Genomic DNA, 13426 nt, shown 5'->3' with positions numbered 1-13426 from the left:
GATAAAGAGGGGAAGGAGAAATCGGGTTTCTCTCCTTGGGAGGGATGGGAGGTAGAATAAAATTGGGTCTTAGGAGAGGAATCCTGGACCCTTTTCATTCACATCCATTCTTTCTGGATTTCTTTCAGGGCTTCACACCTGGCAGGTGAATTTGGGCTGTGAGCTCAGGGAAGATGGGAGCAAAAGAGGATTTTTGCATTATGGCTACGATGGGAGGGACTTCATCAGCTTCGACCAGGAGACTTTTAGATGGGTGACAGCTCAGCCCCAGGCCGAGAAGGTGAAGGAGAAGTGGGAGGAGGACTCAAAGTGGTCCCATGGAAACAAAATCTTCCTGGAGAAGACCTGCATTGAGTGGCTTCAGAGACACCTGTCCTACCAGAAGGAGGTTCTGCAGAGGATTGGTGAGTGGCAAAGGACGGTCTCCACTGTTCCCTCTAAGGTGCGCGCCTGTGCGGCCGCGCACATGGAAAGAAATCCCCGCGCAGGACTTTTCAACTCCCGCGCAGAGGTTTCTTTCATAGCAAACGTGGGGAAGTCCTTTGCAGGCAGCTAGAACTGGCCGCCCGCAAAGGACCTCCCCAGAGGAATCTCATGTCCTGCAGCCCAAACTTTCTCCTCCCAGCAACTTGGCCTGTTGGATACAGTTGTGGCAGGGGAAGAATGGGCTGGGTGGGCTGGCTGGCTGGGGAGGGGGGAGCCCTTTAAAGCCCTGCTGCCGCGTCTTCCCAGCAAGACTTCCTTTCGGCTCGCGGTTTCCCTTGCCTGCCTTAACCAAAGCTTGGCGCCCCGCCTCTGCTTTCGCTCTCCCTCCCTCAGCTGTGCAGCAGCAGCAGCTCTCAGCCTAGGGCGTCACGCAGGCTGTGGAAGGAGGGGGAGGAGGAGGGAACCAAAGAGAGGATTTTAGGGGCCTGCGCCCCACAGCCAGGACCGTCCTTGCGCCTCAAGCTGCGTTTCTTCGTGCAAAGCCCTTTGGGCGTCAGGCGGAGCTCTCGGGTTGCCCAAACCAGTTCCTCCCAGGTTCAAAACTACGGAGGAAGGAACTGGATTGGGCAACCCGCGCTCACACACACACATACACACAGAGAGAGATTCGGCTGCGTCCGGCTCATTTGCAAAAAGCCCAGAAAAGGAAGTCGGTCGGGGGCAGAGGAGGGGGGGAGACCCGTCGGAGAAACCGACGGTCCCAAGGCCGGAGGAGGGGGGTTCTTCCCCAGACAGGGCTCCCCAGGAGAGGGCGAGGCACCCCTCCCCCATCTCCCTACTGTCAATGTCGCACAGGAGGGCTGTTTCTATCTCGGTGCTTTCATGGAGAGTCAGCGAGAGATCCAAGCCATCCAGCGAAGGCAGACTGCTGTTTAGTAAGAATGTTTTAAATATTGCATTTCAGCTTATTTGTCATGGATTGGTGATCAACCTACTTGCAAATACAAATTCTTTTTCATATGGCGTGCTGGTGCTCTGCAGATTTTATTTGATTTTAGAAAAAGAAAATAAAGGCTTCTTGGTCCACCTGGACTGGAAAGTCAAAATCCAGAAAATTAACCTTGTTTAGGAAAGTTTTGCACTGATGGAAAAATAGTGTTTTCCAGTGAAAGTTTTTTCCCTACTTTTCCTTGTTTGCTTTTTTGGCCTCTATTCCTTCTCTACTCTCCTCTTTTCTTTCTTCCTTTTTTCTTCCTTTTTTCTTTCCTTCCTTCCTTCTTTCTTCCTTTCCTCTTTCTCTCTCTTTCTTTTTTCTGCCTCTTTTTCTTATCCTCCCACCCTCCTCTCCCCTTTCTTTTTCTCTTTCTCCTCTTTCCTTTTTTGTCTCTCCTTCTGTCTCTGTTTCTCTCTCCCTCTCCCTTCTTTCCTTCCTCCCTTCCTTCCTCTCCCCTCTTTGTTTGCTTCTTTAAGTGCTCCAATTGCTAATCTACATCAGTTGGTAATTTATTCATAACTTGCTAAATCACTGCAGACTATTGGATAGTAAGGGGGAAAGTATAGTCCTCAACTTACAACAGTTCACTTAATGACTAAAGCTACATCAGCACTGAAAAAAGTGAATTACAGCTGTTCTTCACACATGATCATTGCAGCATCCCCATGGTCATAGGATCAAAATTTGGATCTTTGGCAACTGCCTCATATTTATGACGGTTGCAGTGTCCTGGGGTCACCTTTTGCAACCATCTGCCAAGGAAAGTCAGTAGGAAAGTCAGACTGACTTAACAACCAGGTTACTGATTTAACCGCAGTGATTCACTTAACTGTAGCAAGAAAGGTTGTAAAATGGGGCAAAACTCACTTAACAAATGTCTCATTTAGCAATAGAAACTTTGGGCTCAATTATGGTCGTAGATTGAGGACCACCTGTTTAGGGAGATTTCTTTACTTAATGGATATTTACATGGTAGAATTGAGTTTCAAATAACACTAATTTCGTTGTCTTGGGTGACATCTATGAAAAAAATCCAGGTGCTCAGGTATGAAAATGTGCTGCTCAAACACTATACTTTTCCGCTCACACTGAAAAAAAATTAGAGGGAACATTGACGGTCTCCACTGAGCATGTTTCTGTAGGCTCCCCCTCCCCATATTATTTCTACCCTATATAGCCAAGACACACATTGCAGAGATTCAGGAGAAATCTCACATCATATTACAGAAGGAAAATAATCTTCAATGCCCCCAAAATAAGGACTTCAAAGACAAAGAAACTGAGTGGGAAAAGAAGATCCAGTCCAATTGCAGTGAGAAAATCTTAGAAAGCAAAAGAAACCAACTTTGGGTCAGAAGGAAAAGATCAGTTTCTGATTCCTATGTGGAACTTGATCAAATTCAATTGGGGGGGGGGGTTAAAACTGAATCAATTCCCAAATTAGGGTTTATGTTGATTAATTAGACAACTTAATCTCGAATTCTATGTATTTGTTTTTTTAAAAAGGAAGAGCTTCAATGTTCCCATCTTTGTGGGTACCAGAGGTTCAGAGGAGGAGAGGGAGAAGGGGGAGAGGGGGACCAAAGGAGGACTTGATATTTAAATCAACTTGCCAGAAACTCTAGAAATCCCAGGAACTCAGGTGTTGCTGTTTCTGCAGAGCCTCCGGTGGGGAAGGTGACTAGCAAGGTGGTGGATGACAGCCTGGAGATCCTCATCTGCCAGGCCTTTGGCTTCTACCCCAAGGAGATCAGGAGCACCTGGACGAGGGATGGAGAGGTCTGCCAGTATGAGACACTCCATAAGAACGTGGCCCCCAACTCAGATGGGACCTATTATGTCCTGCTCAGCATTGAGATCGACCCCAAGGAGAGGAATCGTTTTCGGTGTTACCTGGAGCACGAGGGCTTGCAGGAGCCCCTGGTCTTGGCCTTGAAGGAGGAAAGAGGTGAGAGGTTGGATGATGAAGACATGGATCAGTGTCATCTCTACTGTTCAGATAGAGCTATGATATACAGTCCTGCATTTAGCAATGGGAGAGATGAGATGATCTGGAAATCTGGAAAGATATGAGGCTCCGAAACTGAAAGAGTTTTCCTTTCTGATAGAATTATCTGGTCTTAAGAAGTTATCCCGTGTTATTCAATGACTTTTTCCACTGGTCTTTTGTCAATCCAACAAGATAGACTGGCAGAAGAAACCAACCTCATGGTGCTTCTTTTGCAGGAAGTCCTCAACTCACCATAGTTTGTTTAGTGACCGTTCCCAGTTACAACAGCACTTTAAAAAGTGGCTTGTGACCAATTTCATAGTTACAACCCTTGCAAGCATCCCCATGGTCACGTGACCAAAATTCAGACGCTTTGCAACTGTCTCATATTTATGACAGTTGCAAGGTCACCTGATCCCCTTTTGTGACCTTCTGGCAACCAAAATCAACGGGGAAGTCAGATTCACTTAATAACCATGTTACTGCCTTAACAACTGCAGTGATTCATTTAACAACTGTGCCAAGAAAGATCATAAAATGGAGGAAAATTCACTTAACAACTGACTCAGCCTCAGAAAAGTTGTGCTCAAATTTGATTGTAAACCGAGGACTATCTGTATTATAAAATGAAATTTACAGAATCTTGCAATCTGAACATTTCTCTTCAGGGGAACCAAGAAGGGTTTGTAATTTTTCCTTAATCTGATTTCTTGGCCCAGGCTGAAGCCACCCTCATCTAATCAGTCTTGGTGATGGCTCTTCCTTCTGCCCTTCAAGGCCATTCCCTCTGCCATCTAGAGCCAGGAGGGGAGGGGCTGTAGGTGGGGGCACTTCCTGGAGGCCAGTGCAGGTTGGGAAATGCTTCTGTTGCTCAGCATCTCCACTTCAGGGAACTCAGCAATTGTCTAATTGGAACCATGTTTCTTGTCCTTGTTTAGCTATAATATGGTGGATTTCCTTGGGAATTGTGATTGCCATGATCTTGATTCTCCTCCTGATATGTAAGTTCCCAGTTTTTAACTTCCGGGGGGGCTGGTGGGAGGAGCTGCTGGCTGTGAGTGAGGGAGACTGAGAGGGAGTACAGAGGACAAAGGTAGCAGCCCGCATGCGTAATGGCGCGCAAATAATTTTACTGTAAAGCAAAAACAGCAATAATACATTCAGGGTTAGTGTGCTTGATATTGTGATTTGATTTGATTTCAAAATGACTGGGTTAGTTCGTGCAATACTTGCTTTGCAGCTGTCTTTCGCAGTACTCTTTTCAAATTTGAATACTGTCCCCTTTGTAATCAAATTACTAGTCTACATGGACAGATCACCTATCTAGAATCTCTAATCTGTGCTCTCCAAGCAGAAGTTAGGTGTCCAATTCAGCTATTCCACTCTATTGAGCTGCCACCCTATCAGCCCCCTCTACCACAAAGATCCTGCCAGAGAAGGGCAGGATGGATAACCGTGGGATCTGGCAGGGTGAGAGCTGTGGACCACAAACACAAAGCTTTCGCTCTGTCCCAGCATAACAGATGCAGTGCCCTTGCTGACCTTAATAGGGACACTAAAGTGACAGGTCAAGATAGCTGTGATGATGATAACTCAAATAAGCAGAGGATCGTGGTCCAAAATGAAGAACTTACTTTTGAAAGGGGAAAGTGTGAAACAGATATTACACATCAGTCACACAAGAAGAGCAAGGTATCCAAAAAGAGAAGTCATCGTCTGGTTGGTGATTCAATGGTAAAGGATGTAAATTTAGGAAAGGATATGGAGGTTTTGAAAGAGGTCAGGTGTCTGCCAGATGCTACTGCCAGCAGAGACAAGAGGCATATTCTTAAATAGTCTGGAATGCCAGTAAGGATTGTGATGTTGGTGCTATTATACATCTTGGCACAAATGATCTCTCCCATCTGTACTTTCTGTGCAGAATGATTTCCAGAGCTTGGAGTATGAACATTCTTTGATATTAGTTTAACATCCTGTTGCAAGTTGTTCCATGGCAAGTTGGCTGTAGTGAGTTGCCCCAAAGTGAGTTGGGAGAGGCAGGTTGTCATAGACTGACCCACCATAAGCCCCTGACCCACCAACAACATTTTCAATGGGAGTCAAAAAGGAAGAAGAAACTATGCAGCCATTTTTCAATTTCCTGTAATTCCAGAATGTTCACCCCTAGAACAGACAAAAGAGAGAAGGTGCAGTGGTAGAAATTGCAAGTAGGGGTAGAGGAGAACATTGGGCAAGAACCACCAGGCATGTTCCTTTATGTATGTGGTGACCACCTCTTGTCAATCAAGAATTGTGATGTCCTGGAAGATCTCTAAGAGGAACTTAGGGCGTCTTAAGTTTGATTTTAACTTTTCATTTTCTTGTAGTCCAGCACATCTTCTCAACCAACACTTTTGCCCTTCGGCCATCATAAAAATAATGGGATAAAACATACTCCTTTCTCCCTCCTTCTTCTCTCTCAGAGCCAAGGTAGTGTAATGATTAGAATGCAGTACTACAGGCTACTTCTGCTGACTGAAATTTGGAACTTCAATTCTCACCAGGCTCAAGGTTGACTCAGCCTTCCAGCCTTCCGAGGTCGGTAAAATGAGGACCAAGATTGTTGGAGGAAATAGGCTGACTCTGTGAACTGCTCAGAGAGGGCTGTAGAGCACTGTGAAGCGGTATATACGTCCGAGTGCTATTGCTATCTTCAAGATGCTGAGTTAAAATCCAGACAATTGTATCATCTGGGCCTTTCAAGGTCTTCAACATAAATCCTTCTCCAGGACAGGCAAAAGCTCTTTACCTAAGCAATAAATGAGATGTCCTCTCTTTTTTGTCATCCATCAGGCCAGTGGTGGAGATTTAGGAAAAATAAATACCAGCAAGTGAAATCTGATTATATTTTTTCTGAAGTGGCTGCTTTCCCCCTTTGCTATGGTACAAAAGGGGAGATTCAATCACAGACAATTCTCCAACCGCAAGTAACTGTAGAGGTGAGTCTGATTATTGCTGGAGTCTCAACACAAGACTGTGGACTTGAAATACACCAGAAACTCAAGACCATGAAGGTTGTTGGGGTGGGAAATTGATACCCAAGACAGCCATGGAGGAATTATGGGCTTCCGGAGTTTCTCTGGGGCTGAGTCCCTTCTGCTGGGGACCCTCTGGTCAACTGCTCTGCAAGGAAGATCCAGCCCAGCTCAGTCCTGCTGGCCCACCAGCTCAGAGGGAGGAGTGGGAGACAGGGAAGGAACAGGAGTGGGCTGAGGAAAGGGGGAGCAGGGTTCTGTCTAGGAAGAATTGGAGGGAGGGAGAAGGAAATGGGGCTTGGAAGAGCATGGGGGGGGACTGTTAGGATTGTGGTGATAGGAGGAGGGAAAACACGAATCACTTATATGAACTGGGATGCTGACTTCATTTTCTCTCTTTACAGCATGAAGCATCCTGTGGGTCATTGAGGCCGCAGAATGCTCTCAAAGCCACTGTATCAAAATTGTCCATGCAAAAACAGAAGTACCAGAGGGTCGCAAGGTGTCAATCGTCGGCTGGAGAGTTGGTGGTTTCTTTGCAGACGCCGGCTGAAGCAAGAGCAACAGAGTCTGGAGTGAGAACAATCAACCAGCCTATGGACAGCCCAGGATCCCCATTCCAGTGCCCGGAAGTCTCAGAAGGTGAAGTGTTTGTACTTTCAGTGTTTGAAAACCTGTTGCCCGTTAACGTTTACATGGCCAGGTGTCAGGGCTGCAAGTAATACAACCTGTTCAATAAGAACTCTGAGGCAGACAGGTTCCTCAAAGAATAGTTTTATTAGGACATATCAAATTGGCATATTCCTGGTGGAAAACCGGCTCTAAGTTGACACCGGTTCCCCCCTTCCCAATTAAAAGTAAAACGTCGTCACTTCTGCCCAGTCTCAGTCACATGGTCCAATTAACATACGGCCCAATTCCGAGGTGGGTAAAATGAGGACCCAGATTATTGGGGGAAATAGGCTGACTCTGAATGGCTGCTTTCCCCCTTGTTTATGGTACAGGTGGTGAGATTCAATCACAGACAATTCTCCAACCCCAAGTAACTGAGGTGAGTCTGATTATTGCTGGAGTCTCAACACAAAACTCTGAACGTGGAATACACCAGAAACGCAAGACCATGAAGGTTGTTGGGGTGGGAAATTGAACCCCAAGACAGCCATGGAGGAATTATGGGCTTCTGGAGTTTCTCTGGGGCTGAGTCCCTTCCAATGTTCCCTCTAATTTTTTTTCAGTGTACGCAGAAAAGTATAGTGTTTGAGCGGCACATTTTCATGCCTGAGCACCTGAATTTTTTTCACAGATGTCACCTAAGACAACAACGAAATCAGTATTATTTGAAACTCAAAATTATGTTTATTCAAGGTAGCCGCTTAATTAAAAGTGTTACATAATATCAGTCTCACTTAACAACGCTCCTGCTTAGCAACCAAAATGTTGGCTCAGAAAGTCTGGCATTTGAAACAAAAAATAGCCTTTAAAGTTGTGGTGTGTTAGGAGCATTTTTATTCCTGCATTTTAAACATACACACACACACACACAGACACGGAGAGAGGGAAACATAGGAACTTCGAAGGGTGAATAATTTGAAAATAGTTTCTTTTTACATTCATTTCTGTGCTCATTTTCTTGGGAATGAAATTCCTTGAGGCTAACTTAATTTTTGGAACAAAAAAAATAATGCCTGTAAACCAGCAAGAAATTTAAGACAATCTTTAAAATTTGTATTCGAAGAATTTAACAAGAAGGCATTTCTGTTTGCATTGCTTTCAGCAAACATTTCCTATTTTTACTGCCTTTCATTCACCCACTTTTCACTGATATGTTTATACATATTCATTAAGTGACAGCATTTTGGCAGACAGCATTGCTTTTTCTACATTACTGTATGAAAATGTCCTGCATCTAAAAATGACTGATCTATGGACTTATCACTGCTGTGACGAGCCCCCCCTCCAGAATAACTCCTGCCACCGCCTCCTCCTCCTCCAACAGCGCCACCACATTTGCTGCCCAGCGCTGCAGCTGAGGTGAAGCCGCCAAAGCTCCCTCTGGCGCCCCCACCCATGGCAGTGGCGGCGGTGCGTGCCTCCCCCTCCGCTTGGAACACCTCACCTAAACAGGGGTGCTGGCGGGAGCTTTGGCGGCTTCACCTCAGCTGCAGCGTTGAGCTAGAAGGACTGGCGGTTTTTTTTAATATCTCTCCCAGTCTGGGGAAGTCCTTTGCGGGCGGCCAGTTCTAGCTGCCTGCAAAGAACCTCCCCACATTTGCTTTGATAGAAATCTCTGCACGGCAGTTAGAAATTGCTGCGCGGGGTTTTCTTGTCACGTGCATGGCCGCGCACCTTAGAGGGAACAGTGGTTCCTTCTGCTGGGGACCCTCTGGTCAACTGCTCTGCAAGGAAGATCCAGCCCAGCTCAGTCCTGCTGGCCCACCAGCTCAGTCCTGCTGGCCCACCAGCTCAGAGGGAGGAGTGGGAGACAGGGAAGGAACAGTAGTGGGGTGAGGAAAGGGAGAGCAGGGTTCTGTCCAGGAAGAATTGAAGTGGGGGAGAAGGAAATGGGGCTTAGAAGAGCATTGGGGGGGACTGTTAAGATTGTGGTGATCCGAGGACGGAAAACACCCATCACTTAAATGAACTGGGATGCTTACTTCCTTCATTTTCATTTTCTTTACAGACACCGGCTGAAGCAGGAGCAACAGAGTCTGGAGTGAGAACAATCAAGCCTATGGACAGCCCTGGATCCCCATTCCAGTGCCCGGAAGTCTCAGAAGGTGAAGTGTTTGTACTTTCAGTGCTTGAAAACCTGTTGCCCATCAACATTTAAATGGCCAGGTGTCAGGGCTGCAAGTAATACAACCTGTTCAATAAGAACTCTGAGGCAGACAGGTTTTATTTTTATTAGGATATATCAAATTGGCATATTCCTGGTGGAAAACCGGCTCTAAGTTGGCACCGGTTCCCCCCTTCCCAATTAAAAGTAAAACTTCATCACTTCCCCCCAGTCTCAGTCACATGGTCCAATCAACATAGAGCCCAATTCCCAGGTCGGTAAAATGAGGATCCAGATTATTGGGGGAAATAGGCTGACTCGGTAAACTGCTCAGAGAGGGCTGTAGAGCACTGTGAAGCAATATATATGTCCGAGTCCTATTGCTGTTTTCAAGATGCTGAGTTAAAATCCAGACAATTGTATCATCTGGGCCTTTCAAGGTCTTAAACATAAATCCTTCCCCAGGTCAGGCAAAAGCTCTTTACCTAAGCAATAAGTGAGATGTCCTCTCTTTTTTGTCATATATCAGGCCTGTGGTGGAGATTTAGGAAAAATATATCCCAGCAAGGGAAATCTGATTATATTTTTCCTGAAATGGCTGCTTTCCCCCTTGTTTATGGTACAGGTGGTGAGATTCAATCACAGACAATTCTCCAACCCCAAGTAACTGAAGAGGTGAGTCTGATTATTGCTGGAGTCTCAACACAAAACTCTGAACGTGGAATACACCAGAAACGCAAGACCATGAAGGTTGTTGGGTTGGGAAATTGAACCCCAAGACAGCCATGGAGGAATTATGGGCTTCTGGAGTTTCTCTGGGGCTGAGTCCCTTCCAATGTTCGCTCTAATTATTTTTCAGTGTACGCAGAAAAGTATAGTGTTTGAGCGGCACATTTTCATGCCTGAGCACCTGAATTTTTTTCACAGATGTCACCTAAGACAACAACGAAATCAGTATTATTTGAAACTCAAAGTTTTGTTTATTCAAGGTAGCCGCTTAATTAAAAGTGTTACATAATATCAGTCTCACTTAACAATGCTCCTGCTTAGCAACCAAAATGTTGGCTCAGAAAGTCTGGCATTTGAAACAAAAAATAGCCTTTAAAGTTGTGGTGTGTGAGGAGCATTTTTATTCCTGCATTTTAAACACACACACACATACACACACACACACACACACACACAGAGACACATACACACGGAGAGAGGGAAACATAGGAACTTCGAAGGGTGAATAATTTGAAATGGTAGTTGGAGAAAATAGTGTAAGTAAAGTAGTGCTTTATATAATTAATGAACAGGATTTTTTTTAATAGTTTCTTTTTACATTCATTTCTGTGCTCATTTTCTTGGGAATGAAATTCCTTGAGGCTAACTTAATTTTTGGAAGAAAAAAATGATGCCTGTAAACCAGCAAGAAATTTAAGACAATCTTTAAAATTTGTATTCGAAGAGTTTAACAAGAAGGCATTTCTGTTTGCATTGCTTTCAGCAAACATTTCCTATTTTTACTGCCTTTCATTCACCCACTTTTCACTGATATGTTTATACATATTCATTAAGTGACAGCATTTTGGCAGACAGCATTGCTTTTTCTACATTACTGTATGAAAATGTCCTGCATCTAAAAATGACTGATCTATGGACTTATCACTGCTGTGACGAGCCCCCCCCCAAGAATAACTGCTGCCGCCTCCTCCTCCTCCTCCAACAGCGCCACCATATTTGCTGCCCAGCGCTGCAGCTGAGGTAAAGCTGGCGCCCCCGCCCATGGCAGTGGCGGCGGTGCCTGCCTCCCCCTCCGCTCGGAACACCTCACCTAAACAGGGGTGCTGGCGGGAGCTTTGGCGGCTTCACCTCAACTGCAGTGTTGAGCTAGAAGGACCGCCAGTTTTTTTTAATATCTCTCCCAGTCTGGGGAAGTCCTTTGCGGGCGGCCAGTTCTAGCTGCCTGCAAAGGACCTCCCCACGTTTGCTTTGATAGAAATCTCTGCACGGCAATTAGAAACTGCTGCACGGGGGTTTCTTGCCACGTGCGCGGCCGCACAGCTGCGCACCTTAGAGGGAACAGTGGTCCCTTCTGCTGGGACCCTCTGGTCAATTGCTCTGCAAGGAAGATCCAGCCCAGCTCAGTCCTGCTGGCCCACCAGCTCAGAGGGAGGAGTGGGAGACAGGGAAGGAACAGTAGTGGGGTGAGGAAAGGGAGAGCAGGGTTCTGTCCCGGAAGAATTGAAGTGGGGGAGAAGGAAATGGGGCTTAGAAGAGCATTGGGGGGGACTGTTAAGATTGTGGTGATCCGAGGACGGAAAACACCCATCACTTAAATGAACTGGGATGCTTACTTCCTTCATTTTCATTTTCTTTACAGACACCGGCTGAAGCAGGAGCAACAGAGTCTGGAGTGAGAACAATCAAGCCTATGGACAGCCCTGGATCCCCATTCCAGTGCCCGGAAGTCTCAGAAGGTGAAGTGTTTGTACTTTCAGTGCTTGAAAACCTGTTGCCCATCAACATTTAAATGGCCAGGTGTCAGGGCTGCAAGTAATACAACCTGTTCAATAAGAACTCTGAGGCAGACAGGTTTTATTTTTATTAGGATATATCAAATTGGCATATTCCTGGTGGAAAACCGGCTCTAAGTTGGCACCGGTTCCCCCCTTCCCAATTAAAAGTAAAACTTCATCACTTCCCCCCAGTCTCAGTCACATGGTCCAATCAACATAGAGCCCAATTCCCAGGTCGGTAAAATGAGGATCCAGATTATTGGGGGAAATAGGCTGACTCGGTAAACTGCTCAGAGAGGGCTGTAGAGCACTGTGAAGCAATATATATGTCCGAGTCCTATTGCTGTTTTCAAGATGCTGAGTTAAAATCCAGACAATTGTATCATCTGGGCCTTTCAAGGTCTTAAACATAAATCCTTCCCCAGGTCAGGCAAAAGCTCTTTACCTAAGCAATAAGTGAGATGTCCTCTCTTTTTTGTCATATATCAGGCCTGTGGTGGAGATTTAGGAAAAATATATCCCAGCAAGGGAAATCTGATTATATTTTTCCTGAAATGGCTGCTTTCCCCCTTGTTTATGGTACAGGTGGTGAGATTCAATCACAGACAATTCTCCAACCCCAAGTAACTGAAGAGGTGAGTCTGATTATTGCTGGAGTCTCAACACAAAACTCTGAACGTGGAATACACCAGAAACGCAAGACCATGAAGGTTGTTGGGTTGGGAAATTGAACCCCAAGACAGCCATGGAGGAATTATGGGCTTCTGGAGTTTCTCTGGGGCTGAGTCCCTTCCAATGTTCGCTCTAATTATTTTTCAGTGTACGCAGAAAAGTATAGTGTTTGAGCGGCACATTTTCATGCCTGAGCACCTGAATTTTTTTCACAGATGTCACCTAAGACAACAACGAAATCAGTATTATTTGAAACTCAAAGTTTTGTTTATTCAAGGTAGCCGCTTAATTAAAAGTGTTACATAATATCAGTCTCACTTAACAATGCTCCTGCTTAGCAACCAAAATGTTGGCTCAGAAAGTCTGGCATGTGAAGCAAAAAATAGCCTTTAAAGTTGTGGTGTGTGAGGAGCATTTTTATTCCTGCATTTTAAACACACACACACATACACACACAGACACACACACAGACACACACACACACACACACACGGAGAGAGGGAAACATAGGAACTTCGAAGGGTGAATAATTTGAAATGGTAGTTGGAGAAAATAGTGTAAGTAAAATAGTGCTTTATATAATTAATGAACAGGGTTTTTTTTTATAGTTTCTTTTTACATTCATTTCTGTGCTTATTTTCTTGGGAATGAAATTCCTTGAGGCTAACTCAATTTTTGGAAGAAAAAAAATAATGCCTGTAAACCAGCAAGAAATTTAAGACAATCTTTAAAATTTGTATTCGAAGAATTTAACAAGAAGGCATTTCTGTTTGCATTGCTTTCAGCAAACATTTCCTATTTTTACTGCCTTTCATTCACCCACATTTTACTGATATGTTTATACATATTCATTAAGTGACAGCATTTTGGCAGACAGCATTGCTTTTTCTACATTACTGTATGAAAATGTCCTGCATCTAAAAATGACTGATCTATGGACTTATCACTGCTGTGACGAGCCCCCCCCCAAGAATAACTGCTGCCGCCTCCTCCTCCTCCTCCAACAGCGCCACCACATTTGCTGCCCAGCGCTGCAGCTGAGGTAAAGCT

General features: G+C 45.1%; 1 protein-coding gene across 1 annotated transcript in view; it reads left to right on the top strand.

Moving 5' to 3' along the window:
• The window catches only part of LOC148047189 (uncharacterized), a 32884-nt gene that overhangs the window by 615 nt on the left and 18843 nt on the right, over positions 1–13426 (top strand). The window contains exons 2-7 of the mRNA XM_087711249.1: positions 129–404; positions 3081–3368; positions 4349–4411; positions 9730–9875; positions 11569–11665; positions 12290–12339. Coding sequence (XP_087567375.1) covers positions 129–404; positions 3081–3368; positions 4349–4411; positions 9730–9875; positions 11569–11665; positions 12290–12339 — 920 coding nt within the window. The remainder of the gene's footprint in view (positions 1–128; positions 405–3080; positions 3369–4348; positions 4412–9729; positions 9876–11568; positions 11666–12289; positions 12340–13426) is intronic.

Source organism: Thamnophis sirtalis, unplaced genomic scaffold (genome assembly GCF_051295495.1).
Source record: "Thamnophis sirtalis isolate CommonGarterSnake01/CBP01778 unplaced genomic scaffold, rThaSir2_p1.2 scaffold_3, whole genome shotgun sequence".
Lineage (NCBI taxonomy): Eukaryota > Metazoa > Chordata > Lepidosauria > Squamata > Natricidae > Thamnophis > Thamnophis sirtalis.
Note: the sequence above shows the minus strand (reverse complement) of the source record. Positions and strands in the feature narration are given on the sequence as shown.